The following is a 23,947-nucleotide window of genomic DNA, read 5'->3' as shown; positions in this document are numbered from 1 at the left end:
CACTTATAATCAAACTATGGTTACATCTATAATAGTGGCTGATTTTTTTACATTCATAAAAAGTTTGATTATATTGTTCTAAAATAATTTGCGTATTCACTTATGAAAATTTTGATTATTATACTCTAAAAAAATTGACTATTAAAATAATTAATCACTTTTCTAAGAATAGTGTAATAATGTGACTAAGGTGACTTTAGGTACTATTTTAACATTAATTATTAAAATTCTCCAGAGCCTTTTAGTGTAATTCTTCTCTCCTGACACTTTTAGGGTGCATGTAGTTTGCATTTTTAATTTTTATTATTTTTAGTAATTTTTTATTTTCAAATTTCAGAAAACGGAAATTGTCTTGATAATTTTGTTAATATCCTCTCTTTGGTATGTTGGTTCTACATCACTATCCCTTTTTTCTAAAATTTTTAATTATTTATACAATTATAAAACTGCTATCAAAATGATATGTAATGAATTCTATTGAATATTGATAAATGTTAAATATTAGATAACAATAAATAATAAATGATAAGTTAATATTATAAAAAAATTCATTTCATAATAAATATTAAATGCTAACACGTTTTATTTAAAATATTAATAATAAAGAAAAAATTATTTTATGGACTTTACTAGATAGACAATGATTTTTGTGAACAATGTGAACAATGGACTTTAAAATTGGCTCAATAAAGTAAAAACACACTACACCCCCAAATTACCCACCTAAATCTTAATATTAGAAAAATCATCCGCACACCTAGTGAATTGAACATCTGATATATTCATTGTTTACATTGTTTATTATTTTCATTGTCTACCTATACTTTTTCTTATTTTATAATATTATTACGAACATAAACATTAATAAAATTAACCTTTAAAAAAAACCCTAAATCAAATCAATCAACCGCATGTTAAACATGAGTTTGTAATAACGACATCTCACATAGAAGTCGAGTACCCACAGGCCAGAGGTATGAATTTACTGGCTTGCAAATTCAGATGGCTAATAAAATTAGTCTTCTCAAATCTGATAAAAATGTCAAGGGTTTAGGGGTCCTTCACGAGTCACCAATTTCGCAATGCCTAACATGAAAGACATGTGTCTAAGTGTTATTGGCATAGAAGACACAAGAAAGATATCTTTTAGAATTTGAAAGAGGGGAGCCAAATGGCAACCACTTGAATCAACAATGTGGGTATCACTAACTCTTATTGGAATCACTTTGATAACCACAAACGGGTTCAATAAGTTCCTTGCATCAATTCCCTTATCAAAACAGGCTTGCATCGATTCCCTTAACATAAAAATAAGGGCTTAACAAAAAAATAGTGATTGAACTGAATGCTAAATTTGGACAAAAGTAACCCTTCATTTGTAAGCTTTCACTGCTTTCTGTGCAGCATCATCCAAATCTTCGGCTGTTATTAGTTTCATGCCACTTTCCTGTTAAATCATCAAAAGATTATCAACATAATATGCATTTGGAACATTCTTGCTTTCGTTTCTAATGGACTAGTTATCTATGTACATGAATTAGGATTTACCTTCAAAATTCTTTTTCCTTGATCAACATTGGTGCCTTCAAGACGAACCACAACTGGTACTTTTAGTTGAACCTTGAAAATAATAGCATGATAGTGTTATAAGACGACGAGGATTTAGTCCTACTTCTGTTTAATTTAAAAAATCATGTTGCCGTTTTTCCCCCTTAGAAAAAAAGGTGGAGACGATGCAAAATCTATCCGTAGCTATATAATTTTCGCTTTATTCAACATATTTCAAAAACTGCACTATCAAGAAATTAATTCCAATAGAAAAGACTGATTTTCTGGAGTTCATTTTGAGTTTTTCAATATCTCATAAATAATAACCATTATCTAAAGCAGCAAATAAGCATAAAAAAATAAAAGATGGAGAAGAATAAGAAGCAGCAAATTGGCATGGAGAAACAACGTTTTTCTTCTCAAACTTATGAATTATGATAGGTCAAAGGATAAAACTGTTTTCCAAAAGCATAGTTTTGTCTCCTCTTTGTGACTGTTTGATGACAGGATATTACATACCTGTTTGGCAGCATTTACTATTCCACTTGCAATAACATCGCACTTCATGATGCCACCAAAAATGTTAACCAAAATAGCCTTTACTTTGTCATCAGCAGTCAATATCTTAAATGCCTCAACCACCTGGTTTATAAAATTGGAGCGAACATAAATATTACAATGTGGAGATCTTTCAAGGGAATACCTAGGCTTTCTTAAGGTTCATATTCATGCACCAGCAGATTACATACTGATTACATAAAAGATGTTGAAGTACCTATGAAGCCAAAATGTTTTTCAGATTTCATCAATTGGAATAAAAATCAGGTTAAGGCACCAGCAGATTACCGGCAGAAATGACAAAAGAGAAAATCAATTATCTCGATCATAAAGTGGAGCTAAGGGATCAATCTAAAATTTTCAACATTACCTGGCCTTCAGAGGCATTGCCACCTACATCCAGAAAATTGGCAGGAGTACCCCCATGCAATTTAATTATATCCATTGTGGCCATTGCTAACCCTGCACCATTCACCATGCAACCAATTTCTCCATCTAACCCAATATAATTTAAATCTGCCTTTGCAGCAGCCACCTGTTGAAAGAAGAAAGACACACCATACATATCAAGTGATGAGAAATAAACTACATAGAAAGGACTTGACAAAAAAGCACCAACAGATATTGAGAAGACTGGCATTGCCAATACAATCAAATACAAACAAAATCGTCAATATCAGAATAACAGAAATGTATAGACAACTTGAGCTGCACAAGTGATAAGGGCAAGGTGGTTTATGTGTAAGGACTAATGTAAGACACAAAAAAACACAGAAGTAAACCTCTCGAGGATCCTCTTGCGTCGTATCACGGAGAGCAAATATCTCTTTCTGACGATATGCAGCATTATCATCAAAATTCATCTTAGCATCAGCAGCAACCAACTGGTTATCAGCAGTTTCAGCTAGAGGATTGATCTGTTCAAGATATTTGACTGTCATTAATGTACATATTCTTTTTATAATAATATATTGAAAACAAATATAGGATATTCCATGTGCTTACTTCTAAAAGAGTGCAGTCAGTTTTGCGGAAAAGATTATACAAATTCTTCACTTGTTCAATAGATTTATTTTTATCAGCTCCTTTGGGAGCCAAGCCATCAACCACCTTTGCAGCATCTTCATCAGTAATTCCTTTAAAAACATCAATCGGTACCTACTAGAAAGAAGGATCCCATCGGGTTATCATGCAAAGAAAATATACTAGCAGGACACAAAATTTTAGTAATCATGAGAAATGCCAAGAATAAGACCTTTATAATCATGTCTGGGAATTTCTCTGCAAGGTCTTCAATGCTGGTTCCTCCCTTACTACATGCAATGACAAGCTGCAAAACCAATAAAAGGAAAAAGAATTGAAATTCAGTTACATAAATACCATAAAGAAGTTGCAAGGGTTTAACACTTTGCAAATAACGCAAATTAAATTTAAACAAACAGTACAGAATACTTACAGGACCAGCAGACTTACGATCCAGGATTATAGAAAAGTACATCTCATTCACAAGTGCCAGTTTTTGACACAAATAAACCTGTAGAAAACAGACAATTAGAAATATCAAAAAATAATCCATCCAGCAGGACCGTGTATCCAGTGCATAAAAAAAAATTTGAACATCATTTCAAAACAAAACAACAGCTCTCATTGGGTATATTGTGCTCATCAAATTGTGTAATTGTGTGTGTGTGTGTGTGTGTGTGTGAATAGATAGCACATATGAATAGAATCAACCAGAAGTATATAGATAGATGATAAGAACAAATAGCACATATGAATACAAGCAAGTCCAGGTGACCAATCCAACCACTAAAAACACTACCAGATCATATGCTAAAAAGGCAACATGAACATTTTGTTCATCCTACAAACATACAGTATAAGAAACTATGTGCTCTAACCATGCAACTTTAGCTAAAAAAAATATTAAAAAAAAAAACAGACACCACAAGTATTAATTATCTGAGAAAGCTGGTGCCACTGTATTACATCTATAAATATCATGTCAAGAGATGAAAATTCCTGGCATATACATGCATACTGAAAATGAAGACATTTCCAGAAATAAAAAATTATAGATAATGATCAAATATATTTCAAACCTTGTTAACTGGTTTTCCCTGAGCACCAGTTTGTTTGGTAACAAGTATCTGCCCAAGCATCTTCCCTGAAATAATAACAATGCCAATAACTACAACAACTGCAAAACAATAATACCACTATGCACATCCATCCTAAATGAACTCAACTCTAAATCAAGACCATAATATTGAAATGAATCAACTGAGATTGTCATATCAAATGCCATACGCATATAAATTCAAATGAGAACCAAAAAAATGTTCATTTTGTGTAGTGACATCAGAGGGAACATGTATTACCAGCAATATCTGCAACCTGGTCAGCCTTAACAATGTGTACACCACCCTTAAGACCATTTTTAAAAGTTCCCAAGCCTCGTCCACCAGCCAAAACTTGACTCTTAACCACGATCTGCACAAACAATCCTAGTCACATCACTTGTCATCACATATTATTTTTCCATAATAAGAGAAATTGTTAGATAATTTTTGAGTAAAAAAATCCGTCCCTCTACACCATTCACAATTCCACAGCTCAGCTATTAAATATTTGAAAGTGGAAACCCATCAATTTGAGCTGTTGAACCGTAAAGGGTACATGTCAACACTTTATATCAATTATTAAAACAACGCAGAGAACTGGTTGTTCTCAATGTTCTCCACAAAAAATCCTAACAAAGAAAAGGGACATCCAAAAGCAAACAAGATGATACATTTTTTTCAAGAAGATCAATTTTGATGCAATGTTAAAGTATTAGTGTCGATTTACACTGACAAGTAATCATATGCTATCACGACAGGTTAGACTTCTGAGACAGTTATATAACAATGTAAATAAATAAATCCTTTTCGTTTAATATTGAAAGGAAAAAATGCAGACAATTTATGAAACTAAACATTGTTGACATTTAGTTTCCCAATTTATGTGAAAGCATCAAGGTTATCACAACTCATATCCTTCCTATCTTTCCTCCTTTTTATTTGTTGGATAAAACAAGAATATCTATAAGCAACCACAAGAAGTAATTATAAAGCATCGCTATCGAAAATCTCAACATGTCAGAGAGTGAAATTCCTCTACAGAAAAAATATATGCTAACTATATCAAATTACCTCGCTTTCATTAGGAAAGACATCCTTGATAACCTTCCTTGCCTCTTCAACAGAGGAAACAGCTACGCCTCTCGGAACATTCACTCCGTACTTGCTCATCAACTCCGCTCCCTATTTTCAATCAACAACAAATAAATAAATAAATAAACATTAAATTAAATTCCGTAGTCATTTCCATCAGTCACACCGCTCGATCCATCACGAAATCGCAGATTCATCATTCTCAACAACGATTCACCAATACCACGAATAATATTACTACAATTATCATTCCATTGTTATTTTTCAACAAGTCAAGCATCAAAATAGATATCTAAACCTAAAAGTGTAAATAATAATCAACGAAATTCAAATCATATTTGAAATTGTCGAAAACAATGAGAGAGAGAGAGAGAGAGAGAGGATAGGAGAGTGACCTGGTACTCGTGGATGTTAAGACGGCGGAGCTGGTTGTGCTGCCATCTTCCGGCGACGGAGAGGGAGCGAGAGACGAGCTTGTTCAATAGTCCCCGAACCATTTTCTTCTCTCTTTACTTTTCTTTTCTTCTTTCTTTTTTTCCTTCTCTGTATTGTGATATAATAATGTTGAGGGATTTTTGATTTAGTTATATTTGAGATCCGACATTGAAATAACGAAACGGCGAGGGAAAAGAGTGAATGGAAAAAGCGAAAATGTGTAATGTGACACTTTTGAACGCGCACTCTTTGTGCTGCACTGCTGCTGCTGCTGCTGAACGCCAATGATAGCGGACCCTAGGATTTCTTTCCCATTTTTATTTTTATTTTATTTTATTAATTTATTTTTAATTATTATTTCTCCTTAAAAAATGCGGTTGAAAAGTATTTAAGAAATGGAAATAATAAATCAATAATAATGTATATTATTAATTTATTATCATTGACCATTATTATTGGAGAGAATAACATCATAACATCGTCAATTTCTCTTGACAAGTATAACATTATTTGTTATTAGGGTGGCTGGATATATGTTTAGCAATCTAGTTAATAGTTAAATTCGTTTTTAAAACATTATTTGTTTATTAAATTAATTTTAAAAAAATTTATCAATTAAATTCGTTTTTTAAAATTTAAGTTAATTATTTTAATTTTTTATTATTTTTAAAATTAATATTATTAACCAGGTAAATTTTATGGTATTTATAATTTGGTGTCTAACTTTTATTTAACTTATTTTTTAGGATAAATTTTGACTATTTAATAATTATTTATTTTTATATTTTTTAAATTAAATATTAATTTTTAATCTTTTTTAATAAATTAAGCAAATACTTTTAGACACCGTAACAATCATCTATTAACAATTAATCGAGTTTTATTTCGAATTAACTTTAAAAATTAAAATTAATTTCGACTCATTAAAATAAATTTGATAAAATATTATAATCTAAGAATGAATCTAACGAATCTAACCGATAAATCCAATTTATTCGAGTTAATACTCAAAATGGTCCTGAAATTTATCTTTCGACTCAATTTAGCCCTCCTATTTCTAATTAACTCAAATTGTACCCTAAAATTTTAAAAACCCAATTTTCTGTTCCTTCACACTAAAAGGGGGTTTCCAAATTTCCATACTGCAAAATACAAACAAACTAACAAAAAGCTCCTGTAACATCCTTCCACCACGGCCGTATTTGTAGTCGTCGCCACCTCTTCCTTGGTCGTGCAACCTTGGCCATTGGCACCGACGTGCACCGTTTGTCGCCCCCCTCCTCCTCCTCATACTGTATCTTCCTGTTCATTCTCTTATCTAGCTTGTATTGGCTGGAATAATCAGCCTTTGAATCAACAGCTTCAATCACATAAAAAGCTTTCTTATTTTCTATTTGTGAATGCAATGCAGAGAAAGTGAAGAAAAGTAGAGCAGCACTCACGACGATAGCGGCATAATCGTGTGTGACGGGGTTCGCGGGTGGGTGTAACACCCTACCACTCAGTTTTATGCTTATGTCATAAAATTGAGGTGGCAAGGTATTACGACCTCTAAAAGTAAAATTATATATAATATAGTAAAAAAAATTATAACTAGGAGCCTTTTGAAAGAAGGTTTAAAACAAAGCGTTAGGCAGAATAGCGCGTCACTCTCGTAAGCGTTAACGTAACGAAGTAGGATAAGAGAGTTTCAAGATACAGATAACAAGGCTCCTGACCCAGCTCGCAAAGTTAAACCGAACAGAGTATATAGACATATATACATATATATACATGAGAATCCCAAAACAACCCAAAGCATAAAAATGACAACTTGTTTCTCCGAGTCAACCTCTAAGAGGGACAAACATAAAATACAAGGTGGAGAATCTATATACATATATAAATATAAACAAAATACGCCCCTGAGTTCCAAGAGTTCTTCGCTTCATCAGAGTCTCCAGAATACAGAGTGGTGCTTCTCAACCTGTATCTGAAAAATAACAATATTGTATCTAATGAGAACCGAGGGTTCTCAGTATGGTTAAGGTGCCTACATATATAATAAATAAGGTCTCGAGAAAGCCAGAGGCAATTCTAGAACGCCGACACTCAGATTATAAAATTTAAAGAACTAAAGTAGAAACCATAAGTCAAGGTGGTTTTCTAGGGATTCCTAACTTAACCAAGTCTTAACATAGACAAACAAACAGACAAAGAAAACACAGGTAGTTTACAGATATAGCAGTCTAAACACATAGCAGTTAATCATAAATATCAATTAGGCAAACCCAAGAATGCAAACCAAAGCAAAACAGACAAATGCACATGATGTATGCTTGTCCTATGACTGTTGATATCAACTGTCGGTTACTTAGCTATCCTGACATGTCCTGGTAGCTAACCGTGGACAGAACACCAAATACGGAGCAAGTGAGACAACGCCGCAACCCTTATATCTTACCCGCGTACCCGGAGCAAGGAACAACTTCACCCTGCCTCTTACCCAAGCAGTGTTACAGTTCTCGACCCGGAGCAAGCAGCAACAGAACACAGCCCTTGCGTCTTACCCGAAGCCTTGAACTTTCCCGGAGCAAGTGGATAACACCACAGCATCTTACCCGGCATTCTCGCCTCTTACCCGTAGCAAGTGGATAGCACCACTATGTCTTATCCGGAGGCATATTACAATCAATTTCAATCTCATCATCATTATAATTCATTCAAATTCAATCACCATTACACCTTAAGGTCATTATTATCATCAATTCATCTCTCACTCAATTGAAATTCATTATTATCATCTTCATAATTATATTAGTTCAGTTAACACTTCTCAAGCTCAAAATCACCACTTTACACTCATAGTTCATTACTCCACAACTTGATTCACTCCCAAGTTACTACCTCTTTCTAATTACGTCTCATCACTAAGTATCAAACTAAGGTTTAGGAGCTAAAAAAGTAAAAATAAAGGTTTAGAGGTTCGAAATTGGGTTTTAAAACACAAAAATTAACTTTGCTGAAATAGGGGCCACGCGTATGCGTGGGAGTGCAATTTGCCCATCTCGCGTACGCATTGCCTCGTCCGCGTACGCATGCATGCCAGACAGAAACGCCAATCCGCGTATGGAGGGGTTTGCGCACGCATGCATTGCAGATCAATTAAAAATGGTTAAGTCTACAGAATTTTAGCTTTACATACCAAACTTCCGACGCGCATAACTTTCTCGTTTTAAAACATTTTTCATCCGTTCTTCAAACAGCGTAAACTTCATGAACCCAATTTTCATATAAAATAAGTTTGAAAGAATTTAGGAGTCCGGAAGCTGAGTTATGGCTCGTCGAAATTCGGCTAAAAATCAATTTTTTCATAAAGTTCCTCAAACCTCTATTTCCACTAAATTTATAACTCACTAACCACATTTACAAGCCATACCCTAAAATAAAACACACCCTATCACAACCAACACAACCCCACATCCTTTCATAACCAATCTCACCTCAATATAAACTACTTTATACCAAGATTCTCAATTATACCAACACATTTATCAATACATCAACATTCATATATCCTCAACCCTCGTTCTCATTTATCATTATTAAAATCATCATTTTTCACCAACCACAACTGCATTCACATCATGAATCATTAACCACATCAAACATCATCAATAATTCATCACATATACATACTCATTCTCATCACCTTATCAACTATCATTTAAGTCATCATTTAACATTCCATTTCATCTCCAACATCAACCACCAAAAGAATTACACAATCTATATCAACAATTACTAAGCATTCAACATACTCATGCATTCATTCCTATCCTATGGTCATCTAGTCTAAGGTTTCGCAAGACTTTCTCACCTTACAGCGTACTGGACTTTGTAGAGCTCAACGCACTGGTCGTGTGGCCACAAATGGTGTGTTGATCGGAGCTCAGAGCGAGAAGTTATGGAAGATGGAATCAAGACCAAGGGTTTACAACTTCTCCTCCCCCTTGGCTGTGTTCTTCAACGTGTGTGGTGTGTGTATGAACAAGGAAGGGAAATGGCTGATGCCATTTAACTTAGTGGATTGGGTTGGGCTGGGCCTTGAGCCCAATACAGGCCTAGTTCGGTCCGTTCGGCCAAATCTTTGGCCAAATTCTTTAAAATTGGTGTAAAAATTCTTATTTTAATTAATTGGGTTAAGTACTCTTTTCATCCCTAACGTCTTGGGTCAAAATCAAAATCGTCCCCGATCTTTTTTCCTTACTAAAATCATCCTCAACGTTACAAAACGTTATAAAATCGTCCTTTTCTACACCAATTTTAATTTTTTTGACCAAATTACCCTTAACAAATAATAAAGATAATATTAAAAAATAATAACAAAAAACAAAAACACCCCCACCCCCTACCTATTCGAACTCCCCCTGTTCCCTGTTCCTTCCCCATCCTTTCCTCCTACTCCTCTTCGAACTCCCCCTTTCCCAAACCCCAATTCTTCTTCTCAAGCTTAAACAAAACACCCTCTCCCTTCAGCCAATTCAGCAACAAGAACAACAACCACAAAAACAAAAACAAACCCCCACCCCCCGCCCCTGCCCCTGCCCCCGCCCCCGATATCTCTTCCATATTTTTTTCCATCCCGTTTCTCCTACTCTCTTCGAATTCCCCCTTCCCCAAGCCCCAATTCTTCTTCTCAGTTTAAACAAAAAAGCTTTCCTCTTCAGCCAATTCAGCAACAACAACCTTAAAATAAATTTCAAGGGTTAAGTACTTTAGATTTAGCAACAACAAATTCAGCATTTTCAGCCAATTCAACAACAACAACTATAAAATAAATCAACAGAAACTTTAGATTTAACAATTCAACAATCATCATCAGCTACAACTTCAGATCAAAATCAGCAATAATAGAAATTTTTTATGTTCTTCAAAAATAAAAAAAAATAAAAAAAGGAAGCACGAAAAGAGGAAGGAAGTGACAAAAATAAAAAAAAATTCCTCCTACTGCTGCTGGCGCTGGTGCTGTCGCAGTTGTGGGTGATGGAGCTCGACGCTAACAAGAAGAGCTTTCTCTGCAGACCCGAACTTGATCCGGCCAACGACCCGTGTGATTTTGCGCATGGTTGAAGAGGATGTGGTTGCATGTGAAGATCCCGTAGACCTCGTGGTGGCGGAGATGTGGGAGCGCACGGCCTCTAGAAGGCAGAGGACCAGGGCTCAAAGTTTCAATCTTGGTGACCTAGCTGTTGTTGCTGATTCTGCAGTGGTTGTGGCTGTGGTTGCTCTCCTTGGGAGAGAATTCAGTCGCCGTTAACCCACTCATGATGAACCCTAGAAGGATAAGCGATCTCTTCGTTGGTTGTACGGAAATAAACATAGTAATAGTGAGGCCCAAGCCTGCCGGTGATCTCACCGGACCACCAACCATCATTGTCGAAGGCATCAACTGCCTGGTAGAGAGAGAACTCGCTGCGGGAGGGAAGGCCGGATGTCCCTCGGGAAGAGCGTTTCGGTTAACGGCTCAGAAACGGCGTAGTCACGGAGGAGTGTCTTGTAACGATGGTGGGTATGAGGAATATGGGTTGGGTCAGGGAGGTGAATGTAAGGAATTAGGGGTGAGTTATGGTTGAGGCAGTATGGTAAGTCCATTGGTGGCATGCATAGAGAATGGAAAGAAAGGGAAGAGATACGGGAGTGGGGTGGGATGGGGTGGGGAGAGAAGAAAGGGAAGAGACACGGAGTGGGGGTGCAGGTGTGGGGGAAGGGTTTTATTTTTATTTTTTAATATTATTTTTATTATTTATATTAATTATTAAGGGTAATTTGGTAAAAAAATAAAATTAAAGTAGAAAATGACGATTTTATAACGTTTTGTAACGTTGAGGATGATTTTAATAACAAAAAAAAGTCGGAGACGATTTAGATTTTCGCCTCATACCTTAGGGACGAAAAAATACTTAACCCTAATTAATTCTACCACATTAAACTCTAAAATTTTATTTTCTAATTTGTTAGGATAATAATTAATTTATTTGCTAATTATTTACTAATTTCACATGTTTTACAGTGGGGGCAGCGATGTGATCAATGGGGGAGGGGCAGCGGTTCTAGCATCGACAGCGTTGAGAATGTGGAGGGAACTCTCTATAAAGGAAGAGGGTGAACTAAGGTTGTAGTGCTGCACCGAAAACCTAGCCCCCATTCTGTATTTTATTTTTCAATAATAATAATAATGATGATAATTAAGAATCAGTTTGAAGTGAAATAGAGAAAATGGAAGAAGTTGTGGTTGTGGTTGTTGTTGTTGTTGTAAATGAAGCAATTGCTCATGTGTGTGCAGATGAAGGTGGTAAGGATTAGTTGATCACTGAAAATGGGTTGGAGAGAAGCCATGGAGAAAAGGAGAGAGTGTGAGTGACGGATTTAACGGCTATACGAAGGAAGATTGAAAAAAGTAGAGATGAGTCTAAAGCTGAAGTTGAGACCATACATGAGGTTTCTCAAGCTCGAAGCAATATCTAAGCCATGGCTGCTTAAGGAGGAGGAAAAAGAAGAGAAAAAGTAATACAACGTCGTTTAGGCGCAAACAACAAAATAATTGCGTTAAATGGTGCCACATCATTTTTCAGTGACGGAAATGAATAGAGGGGTCAACTTGAATCATGCTTTAAAATTTTGGGGTACAATTTAGTTCAATTAAAAATTAGAGAGCTAAATTAAGTCAGAAGTCAAATTTTAACGGTCATTTTGAATATTAACTCTAATTGATTGACATCTGTAGCTAAGACAAAGGGACAACACATGAATTTTTGAAAAAGATTTAGGGACAAAACCGAAAATAACTTGTGTTTGATATCTGTATTTATAGAATTTCTTCTAATATCATGTGATTTATTTAACAAAGTATTTAATTAGATTCATAATAATCAAATGGTTGAGGATGTATTCTCATATTCACGCAAACTTTTTATTCTCATTTCAAATGTCCTCTTTATATATATACATTGGAATGGATATAGAGGGGAGTGAGTAATAATCTCGACCTTTCAAAACTTTAAAAAACTATATCTATATATAAAATATGTATTTGAAAAAATAAAAAATATTATATAATTTAATAATTTTATATATACTATATTTTATTATGTGATAAGTTTTTATCTTAATTATTTAATTTATTAATATTTTTTATTTAACTAATTTAATATCATACACTCAAATTTGTATATTTTTTAAATTAGTTTTTATATATTCATTTTTTGTGTTTATTTTTAAAAAAATTCGTTTGTTCTTATAATATTAACATATTTAACATTTATATTATTTTATAGAATATTAATCATGACTTATATAGTTATATTTTGATAATTACATTGTGTACTTTAGATATTTTTTTGTAAAAAATATTCTTTTTTTTCTAAATTGATATTCTTAAAAAAAATATGTTACTTTTTCATCTTAACTTATTTAATTTCAGCTATCATTTTATTTTGATATTTTTGTATTGTATTCTATAAAGATCTTTTTTCTTGAGGTACTTAAACTGAGACTAGAATTAAAATTTTAATCTTGGGACACAATATTCCAGTTACTTCAGTACCTCCAAAAAACAGGATACAGAAAACTGAAATTTTTTGGGATGGAGACTGAAATTTAACTAATAATTTCTTTCAAAAAATATCTATAATTTATTTTTAAGTTTTTTTTTTTGAAGGAACTGATTTTAATTAATAAGATATATGATAACTTCTTAACTAAACATATTATAAATTACTTGTATTTTGTAATTTTATAATATATTATTGATATTATTGTTTCAGTCATGTCAAAAATGAAACTACGAAAAAAATGAGAAAATTATTATAAAGGATTGTTAGGGAGATTTAATTATTAAAAAAGACCGCTAAGGCATTAATACAAAAATTATAAAAAAAAGATTAATTTTTATAATATTTAGAGAAATGACCAAATCTTTTTTTAGAGAGACAAATATTGGAAAAGTCTAGGGGGCAGCAACTTTGTTAAATTCTGGCCAGCATGTAACCAGCAAAGAAAAGTGAGTCATTGGATGAAATCTCACACCAATCTCACACCATTAAAACCATCATTGATGACTATTTGATAGCTACAAATCACAAAAGTTGCTGGCCCCCTAGCATTCTTTCTTAGGTAATTTTTTTATTTATTTCTTTTTTACAAACATATTTTCTTTGATTCTCTATTATATTCAAATCCTTATTTACACACATTCATCTATCATAATAATTTGTTGTTAGTGAATCTCCTAATCTCTAATTCTCTATTAGTAAGTCTTCTTACTCGTATTTTTTTACTTGATTATCTTCCGCAAAATATTACTTCTCTTGATTCTTGTATGTAACAATAATTATTGGTTTATCATAAACATTTGTTCAACATCTTTCCCATTTTAAACTAAAATTGTGTAATTCTGAACTAAAATTAATAAAACAAAACAAAAGAATCTCACAAAAAAAACACCTTTTATAAAATTTTCAATTGATAAAATTTCATTAGGAGTCAAAGATCCTATAAATAATTGTGCATTAGCTAAAGTTAGACAACTCTAATGCTTCTATACTAATATTCCTTATACTTCTATATGATTAGATTTTATAATACTATTCTTTATATTTCTATACAAGTAGATGATGTTAGTATACCAAGTTCATTCGAGTGAAATCGATGCTGAAGTTGAGCAAGCTAAGTCTTAGTTCAGATTTTTCTTGTTCAGTGTCAACTTTTTTTGTCTTGGCATCATCTTGCTCAGACTCAGCTACCTGAAAAGCTTCGAAGTTCACTAGAGAAGCATATCTTGACAATACATACAGATCTACATAATTTGAAAAAAAAATTAAACATAACATTATTAATAACTTGCAACAATTAAAGTTTCACTACAAGAAAAATATTGAACACAATCGAATTTTTTGTAGGATTAAATCTGACGGTATAAACTTCGCCGGTAATTGTTTATCGTCGAATTTTGCTGTCCGCCGATAACTTGCGGCGGATTTAGCGCCAAAATTTGATTTTTAGCGTCGAAATTTGTCTCAATGTGGGTGTGTGGAGGCTGTCAGAGAAGAACGATCCCAGCTCATACACGCGATTCTTGTTACGGTTTAGATGCGGCCTCGCGCCAAACCCTATCAGGATCGATGACTGATGCAGCAGAGTTGTTGCTGTTGTCTCCGGTACAATGAGATTGTTGGGTTGCGGCCTCCAATCTCTACGTGTAGGATTCCTGTGTAACACATTTTATGGTTAGGATTGTAGTTAATTTAAAAATGATATATCACATGATGTTTACTCACATAATGATCTGCAGCATGTTAATTAGCAAATTTCTCTTTGTTCTCCTTCATCGTGTGAGTATACTTGAAGGTCTCCGCCATTGTCGCCTCATGATCCAACGACTTAGACTACACATTTAGAAACCACATGTTAAGTCAAGTAATAATGACATTATATTAAGACTAAACGAACTTAGTAACAAAATGAAACAAGTTACTTACTAGCCTGGCCTTTGTCTTTATGAAAGTCATTGACCCACTGGTATACTTTGACGACCTGGCCAATGTTCTGTTAGCTCTGTTCTTGAGACGGCGACGCTTGAACCCCTCATCAGTCTCCCAATGGATATACAATGTCTTCTTAATGTCCGGGTGGAGCCAAATGGTGAGGTGGTCGCGACGCTCACGTACGTCCTCCAACATCTGCTGAAGCCGCCTAGCCATCCAATGGTCGAAGATCTTCCTGATCATGAGATTGTAAGTCTTGTCCCATATAAATTTCTCCTGTAGAATGAACATTTAGCACGAGTGAATTGAAATTAAATACATAATTAAATAAAATAGAAGATATAAACTAAGGTTTGAATATGTTAAGTTTTTACCTCCCGCTTCTAAAATTATCACTCTCTGGTCTCAGTTGGGATCTTCTTGTAGCTCGGCCATGGGTGGTCGTACATCAATTTGATTACATTAGTACACTCCTGTGTACATGCATTTTTATTTGGCGTAAACCTATAAATAGAAAACTTAAGATTAGTAGTTTACTAAAAAATTATTTGAAGTAATCTATAAACTTCAATTATATTTAGATTTTTTTTTTTAGAAATTTTGGCAAAGTTTCATCTATAACTAGAATGCGCCAAAATCTCTATCCATCAACAATTCACTTAAATAACAATATCTATCAACAATCAACAAACAAGAATCAAGAATCAAGGAGCAACATCCATCAATCATCAATAAGCAGTTCAGTTAATTAAGATTAATAGTTTCATCTATATCGCATTATATACCTTAAGCAGCAATATCCATCAACAATCAAGAATTAGCAAACACTTTCAGTAGTTCAAACCTACTATTCTAAGTTAAACCTATCTTAACAATCTAAATCCACTAAAACTAGAAAATTGAGTGTAATTAAATTAAAGGTTAAATTGCACAGTTGGTCCCTACACTTTTAGTGAAATTATAAATTGGTTCCTATACTTTAAAATTTTGTAATTGGGTCCCTAAAGATAATTAAAATTTGTAATTTAGTCCCTGTCGTTCAAAAAGTGTTTGATTTAACAGAATATTCTCAGTATATACTCTATTTTAACAGAATATTCTCAGCATATTCTGAGAATATCCTATTAAATCAATACTTTTTGACCGGCGGGGACTAAATTGCAAATTTTAATTCTCTTTAGGGATCCAATTACAAACTTTTAAAGTGTAGGAACCAATTTGCAATTTCACTGAAAGTGTAGGGACCAACTGTGTAATTTAACCTAAATTAAACTGACTAGCTAAAATGGTTTGCATATAAAAGACTTAAAATAGTACTCACGTCGTCGTCCCATCAGGACAAATCGCCATCCATACGATGGGAGGTGGTAGAGGAGAATCTGGCTGGGATCTGTGAGAGGATTCCGGCACCATAGTGTCTGTCGCTGGAGGCGGCGGTGTCAATATAGTGGACTGCTGAGCAGATGAAGGTGGCATCGTCCCATCAATGGGCTGCTGAACGGATGGAGACAGCGTCGTCAAGGTAGAAGGAGCCTTGTAATTGGGGTTAAGGACCATGATGAACAGCTGGTCCAGTACACCCATTGCCTGTGACATCACCGGAATAGTCGGAGTAGAAGGGGACGATTGAGAAGTCCTAGAGGTACCAGTAGAAATCTTCTCTCTACCACGACCACAACCACGACCGATCCATCACCTTTACCTGTCGTCATGTCTACAAAGAGCATACCAATTAACACAAACCCTCCCACAATTATATTATTTTCAAGAAATTTTGACATAACCTTCCCTAAAAATGTGCTAACCTTCATGTTGATAAACCACACAACAATCAAAACATATTCAAACACGAAACTTTACAAAGTTAGAACCCTTGAATCTAAACCTAACTAACCATTCGAGAAACTATTCTCAAACTTTAACACTACTAAAACATACATATCATTAAGCATTGTTAAATATTAATGATGTTCTCTTTCTAACTCGACTCTTAGATTGATGAGATTAAATATTATCTAAAACCTATTACTTGACATACTTTTGTAAATTCAAATCAAAACTTTAAATTCTAGTTTGTATAAATTACTAGACCTTATTCAAGCTAATATTGTAAAATGTATTTGTCTCTAAATTTAAATTATATTAGACATTATATGATTTACATTGTTAACTAATTAGTTGAGTACCTAATTAGTTAAAATTTAGAACAATACAATAAACAACAATACAACAAAAACACAATTTAGAATTAATTCTTAACTTTCAATTTGGAATCAATTTAGAATCTATTCTCATCAATGGTGATCCAATATCAAGCCAGAACCAAATTTAAGAAGAGAAGAAGGTGCTACCTGGAGGGAGCAACAGCGAGCAGCGACAGAGGCAGCGACAACAGTAGCGACAAAAGCGGCACCAACAGTAGCGATTCGATTCAGCTGACAAGAGGGGACCGTCGAAAGAGGCTATTGGAGGAACGTTGAGGGAATGGGGAGAGGGTTAGAGAGAGAGTGAGAAGAGAGAAGGTTAAAGAGAGAGAAAGTATTTCAAAATGAGAGAAAAGAGGGTTTGTGGTTCGAATTTAGAACACACTTACCGTCGAATTTACTGGCAGATAAAGCTTCGCAGTTGATCAAAATGTAACGTTTCACTAATCAAGATTATCGTCATATTTATTCGCCTGTAAATCCGAGGGTAATCGTGGCGCCAATTATTTCGCTTTTCCCTCCAACTATTGCCGTCGGATTCTGGTTTTCGACGGTAAATCTTTTGCCCAACGAATTCATTGCAAAATCCGCCGGTAAAGCTGCCACTAAACCCGACGCTAACCTCTGATGCTAAATCTGACGGTAAATCTAACAGTATTCAATATTTTTCTTGTAGTGTTTAGAGTTTCACTAAAGTTAAAGAAAAAACTACCTACTACCAAAGTTTACCAGCATTTCTCACTAAGAGTTTTTTTTTTTTTTTTAAGAAAAGAGCTCAACACAACAAGGTGGAGAAACTAAACAAAACAAATAAACAAAAAATAAATGCTAATCAAACAAACAGACATCCCTCCATAGTCATATCTAGCAATGCCGTCAACAACTAAAAGATCAAACTCAGTCCACTCTTGTAGCTCCTAATTGATTTGTTGAAAAAATCCAAAACACCTGAGAAATCTCCTAGCCCCACCAATCCTCTTTTACCATTTTGAGAAATCCTCATGAATGATCCAAGAATTTAAACTCCGAAACAGTCTCGGACTCCCTAGCAATCTACTATTATCCACAATCAAAGGACAATGATCAGATAAACCTCTTTGCCCGCCTTTCAGCATCGTCTCAGAAAACTCTTCAATCCATCCCACGCTAACTAATACCCGATCAAAGCAACTGCACGATTGACCCCAGAACCACGTAAACTTCCGATCAATCAACTCTAAAACCACCAGCTCCATATCTTGTATCCATGTTTTAAAAACTACTGCTGATACTGTAAACATACTAGCTCATTTCTTTTCTTCCACTTGCACAACCTCATTAAAGTCACCCATGTAGCAAATAGGGACTTGACACAAACCATAGATAAAACTCAACCAGCACAACGCAAAATTAAAATTCTTGTTCGTCAACACCCCTTCCACACATAACCATCTCTCCCCTTTATAGCAATTACGCAAGTCAAATATTAGTACATCCCACAACAACAAAAAACCTTTAAAAGCACCGTTCGGAACTCACAAGAACCCAATCCACTGCATCATTTTTCCAAAATTACACCGCATCAACTTTGTATCCACCTGCTTTTTCGTCTCTATTAATCCTAACATGTTCAAACTATATTTTGTTTTATATTTTTCACCATACCCAAGCTTCCAACAACCCCCTAAACCCCTCACATTTAAAAACTAATATCATTTAAAAATTGTATTACACACCTTATTCCGATTTTTAGGACGACTCCTTCTTGCTTTCTCTTTTTGTTTTGCTTGCTTCCTTTTCTGTGCAATAAGTTCATTCTGAATTTGAAGAGCAGTCATAATATCATATTCTTCATCATAAGGAACAACTCCTGATTCCATCGCCAAATCCCAAGCTACTCTATTTTTCTCCAAGTCTGCAACCCAATTACCACCTTGCTCTACTTGGTACGACTCACTGTCAACGTCATTATCTGAACATCCCGACTTCTCCAAGTCCCTTATAGCCCCTTCCTCTTGGACACAAATTTCCTCCAACAAAATAGTTTCATCCCCTGAATCTAATTCTTCCGCTTCACCATCCCTCATCGAGCTAGCTCAAGTGTTCCTTTTGTCAATCACATTCACCCTATTTGCTCTGGCACAGGATCCATTCAACCCCCCCAGCTCATTCCTAGCTACTGTTTTTCCTACCTCTCCTGCGCTTACAGCGTCACCCTCTGCAGCAGCCTCATATCTCTTCTTTGTCAATTCCTCATCGGAATATGCCATCAACCTAACACCATTTACTTTGTTGGTTAAGCAGTTCTCCGCCAGACTCGCCTTTTGCCCTGCACCACCGATCAACTCATTCCCGGCGCCGGTCAGCTCAGTAGTGGCTCGACAAGCTCCTCGCGGCTTACTACTATCCACGTCATCTTCCTCTACCCGATGGTCATCACAGCCGCCGCCACCAACAACCAGCCGTCCTGCTTCCTGCCCTCCCGTTCCCCCACCATTCTCCTCGTCGCTGTTGGGCCTCACAAACTCCACAGCCGTTGCGTGAAGGGCAGAACCTTCCACCCTCTTCTCTCCCAAGATCGCGCAGTAGAGTTAACTTCAAATCATGGCAACCAATTCATTCACATTTAAGACCAAAAGCTTTGCTTTAAATCTCTATGCTAGTTGTGTAGTTAGCATGTTTTGCTCATAGTTAGCAGTTTTTACAAATGGCTGAGCTTAAATTTTGGTTTAGAATATTATCTAGAACTACATATTATGCCTAAATTGCTTATAAAAAAATTAAAAAATTTGTCTAAAATTTGAGCACTCCATATTACAATTTTTGGATCCGTTAACGAGACATACATTTAATAAATAAATTATACATTAACGTGTCTATTAATACAATAATATATATATAGAGTTAGGAGTAACTGACATTGTGTGTATCTCTCTCATTCTTTTACACACTCTATTTTTCTTATATATTATTATCAATAACTAATTACAAATTTGACAATCAAAATGTGCAACATGACATTCTCTAATTGAAATATTGAAATTAAAATATAGCTATATTATATTACTAAGTTAATAACCAAAATGTATCACATGTCACTCCCTCATCGCAATTGAAATAAAATATTTTCCTCCAAACTTAATAAATTCCCTTCCTCTATCCTCTTATCTACATATCTCCACTTCTCTATTTCTCTTTATCCTTCATACTCTATATATAACTTATAATTTATATCACTAATTTGACAAACTAAAATATGTCACAAAATATTCTTTCATTGCAATTAAAATAAAATCTTTTTCTCCAAAATTAACAAATTTCCTCTCTCCTTTTTCTTCTTTTCTTTCTCTTACTTTTCTCTCTCATTCTCTATCTCTCTCTATCTTTATGTTATACAAATAATAAAATTAACAAAATAATATAATTTAAATAAATTCGTAAAATTATAATACATTAAATTTATAATTAAATATAATTAAAAAATAATTTTGTAATATTATTCACATAAAAAATATAATTATTATTATTATTATATGCATTTTTTAAGTTTTTTTTATTTAGTTTCAAAATTTTTACCGTTTATCTTTCTAATCTATATTTTCACTTCTCTTCCTTTAAATATTTATTATATATAATTTGGAGGGAATAATAATGTTATGATTAATAATTCAAATCAAGATTTAATTGTTTTTAAAAAATTTAATTTTGAGTTAATTTTATAACTATCAATATAAATTTTTTTATATTAATATCTAATTATATATATATATATATATATATATATATATATATAGAGAGAGAGAGAGAGAGAGAGAGAGAGAATATTATAAGCATGGAAATTAATTATTTTTATTTGTGCAACAGACTTAACACCTAATCAAATATAAAAGTATACACATTAAATTCTTTCAAGTTTTAGATAATAAACGTTAAAATTAATTATTAGTAAAAAAATTAAACTTGTTCACATGAAGATAATAACTAAAAAGTTTATTATTTATTTTTTTTATCTACAGAAATCTCGGTCTTCTTAGTTGACGAAGACTTTTGTCTCCTACGACTTTTTTATAAAAGTAATTTGATTCTATAATTTTTTTGGTTATAATATATAATGTCAGGATAAAATCGATATAATTTTAAAAAAATTATATTCATGTAATGTTATTAAAATTAGTGAGCTACCAGACCACTTCTCTGCATAAACTCATGTGTCTTATTGTTGGAGGGGTTGTTTCAGGTTTTGGACTTTAAAAATTGGATGATTCTTAATTTATTATTGTTGTTTATTTTTATTTAAATTTGATCAAAATATCTTTTTTTTTTAGTTGTCTATAGTATTTTCTAATCTGACATATTAAGGAGTAATTTGTGACAATCTAAATTTTATTTAAGAATTTATTATTGATTAATAAATTACTACTTGCATAAGGTAGGATTTAAATCTGTAACTGATCACTCAACCAATCCTGGTAACTCTTTTTTATTTTTTGGTATTGATGAGATTACTTAGAATAGTATTTTAAGAAAGGTCATAGATGCTTTATAATATCATAATTCATAAATCGATTTTGTAGTTGCTAGAATGAGGACGTGATTTGATTTACATTGCTAGGATTAGGAGAATTTAAATCAAAATAAGCTTAAAACAAAATGCTTAACCGACTATTCATTTGAAAACATCCTTTTTTTATATCAAAAATAGGAAGGCTCGAATTCACGACCTCTTAATTGAGTATAAAAAAATTATACCATTTGAACTATAATTTATTAACAAAAAACATCCTCTTTTATAAAAGAAAAAAAAGTTGAATAAAATCAATATTTTTATCACCTAAAATTGTAAAAGATATTGTTCTTCTAAGTCAATAAAATCAAATATTTGAAATTTGAATATTTGTCATCGTCTTACGCGGAACCAAATAGAAGAGAAGTTTAGACACCAAAAAAAACATAGAAGAGAAGTTTTAGAATACCAGTTGAGTTGTTTTAAATATCAAGAGTTCAAGCTCAGGAGGAGCTGTGTGACAAAATTGGTTAGAAAAGTTTTTTTTTTTTTTGAAACGAAGGAAGCTCAACATATGACAGCGGAGCATATAAAAAAATAGAAACATAATGAGCTACCAACAGAAAACATTCAACCCCTGGCCTCTCCATCACTGCCATCAGCTTCCCACAGGATCACAACCATACCATGTTGTGTAGCTCAACTCCATCCGTGTGTGAATTATCTCAATACTCGTTTTTTTCATTCTTAAAAATCCGTGCATTGCGTTCCAATCAGATGTTCCAAATCACTGCAAAGAACACTATCATCCACACCCTCTGCCCTTGTTGTCTATCGTGCATGCCACGCCAACTCCCAAAGAGTTCTTTAATGTTTCCAGGAATTACCCACTCTCGACGAAGTGCCCTCAACCACTTGCACAACACCTGCCATGTAACCTCACACCGAAGAAATAAATGCTCAGCAGATTCGATTTCTTTGGCACATAGTACACACATACTATCACTCAGAATGTTAACTCCTAGCTTAGTCAACCTCTCCTTGGTGTTCACTCTATCAACTAGCACAAACCACCCAAAAAGCTCAATTCTCAGAGGTACAAAAACTTTCTAGAGGGAGCTCGTGAAGCTATAGCTCGTAATCTCAGCCGGCAGTATCTCCGATTGTATGGCCTGGATCACAGAGCTAGTTGAAAAGATACCTTTATTTTCAAACTTTCACACCATATTGTCCTCCCGACCAGCTGATAGCTTAACTGACCTTAATCTCTCATGGAGCTGATGGACAAGTTCCAGCTCCCATTGGAATAACTCCCTCCTCCATTGAAAATTTCATATCCATTCTAGTCCATCCCAAAATCCACAATCCCCAATGACAACCCCTTGCTGGCTTGAAATGGAGTAGAGCCTTGGAAAACTCCATTTGAGAGCACCACCTTGAACCCAGTTATCTTTCCAAAACCGGGTTTGCAGACCATTGCCTACATCCATTGCTAGGCCATTAACCACTTTATCTCGAATCCGTTGTTCTTTTATATTTAGCTGACATATGTCTTTTCAAGGCCCTCCTTTTACTGGTAGAAGTTGAGTTGCTAGCATTACATCCGGGTTCAACTTGTTGCATGAACAAACTATCTTCTTCCACAGTGGGCAATCCTCCTTTGAAAACCGCCACCACCACTTAAACAGGAGCGTTGTGTTTCTCAGCACTGCATCACCTACCCCTAAGCCCCCAGCCTTTTTTGGAGCCTGGACTAGCTCCCATTTGACCAAAGCTATACCAGAGTTACCATTTTCCTTGCACCACATAAAGTTCCTTTGCAGAGCAATCAGTTTGTTCGCCACCGCTTTCGGCATCTTGTACAGACTTAGGTAATATATGGGGAGGCTATTCAGGACCGATTTAATAAGTACAAGCTTACCTGATTTATTCAACACCTTCGCTTTCCATAAGCTAAGCTTCTGTTCCACTTTATCGATG

General features: G+C 34.1%; 1 protein-coding gene across 1 annotated transcript; it reads right to left on the bottom strand.

The window, feature by feature from the left end:
• Nucleotides 1-1,182: 1,182 nt before the first annotated feature.
• On the bottom strand, nt 1,183-6,109 carry LOC112727102 (succinate--CoA ligase [ADP-forming] subunit beta, mitochondrial). Its single transcript, XM_025776732.3, has 12 exons — nt 5,717-6,109; nt 5,301-5,411; nt 4,488-4,599; nt 4,209-4,273; nt 3,563-3,640; nt 3,362-3,436; nt 3,112-3,264; nt 2,889-3,023; nt 2,477-2,641; nt 2,068-2,190; nt 1,549-1,620; nt 1,183-1,447 (listed from the first exon to the last, which is right to left on the bottom strand). The coding sequence occupies exons 1-12, from the start codon at nt 5,816-5,818 to the stop codon at nt 1,373-1,375; spliced, it is 1,266 nt and encodes a 421-aa protein (XP_025632517.1). The 5' UTR covers nt 5,819-6,109; the 3' UTR covers nt 1,183-1,372.
• Between the last annotated feature and the right edge of the window lie 17,838 nt (nt 6,110-23,947).

This window comes from Arachis hypogaea, chromosome 12 (assembly GCF_003086295.3).
Source record: "Arachis hypogaea cultivar Tifrunner chromosome 12, arahy.Tifrunner.gnm2.J5K5, whole genome shotgun sequence".
Lineage (NCBI taxonomy): Eukaryota > Viridiplantae > Streptophyta > Magnoliopsida > Fabales > Fabaceae > Arachis > Arachis hypogaea.
Note: the sequence above shows the minus strand (reverse complement) of the source record. Positions and strands in the feature narration are given on the sequence as shown.

Excerpts from the sequence above, each read along its gene's own strand:
- LOC112727102 (XM_025776732.3), bottom strand. The coding sequence starts at position 5,818 with ATGGTTCGGGGACTATTGAACAAGCTCGTCTCTCGCTCCCTCTCCGTC. Across the intron at positions 1,621-2,067 it reads TAGTAAATGCTGCCAAACAG|GTTCAACTAAAAGTACCAGT; the intron begins GTATGTAATATC and ends ATTATTTTCAAG. Across the intron at positions 1,448-1,548 it reads AAGGAAAAAGAATTTTGAAG|GAAAGTGGCATGAAACTAAT; the intron begins GTAAATCCTAAT and ends ATGATTTAACAG.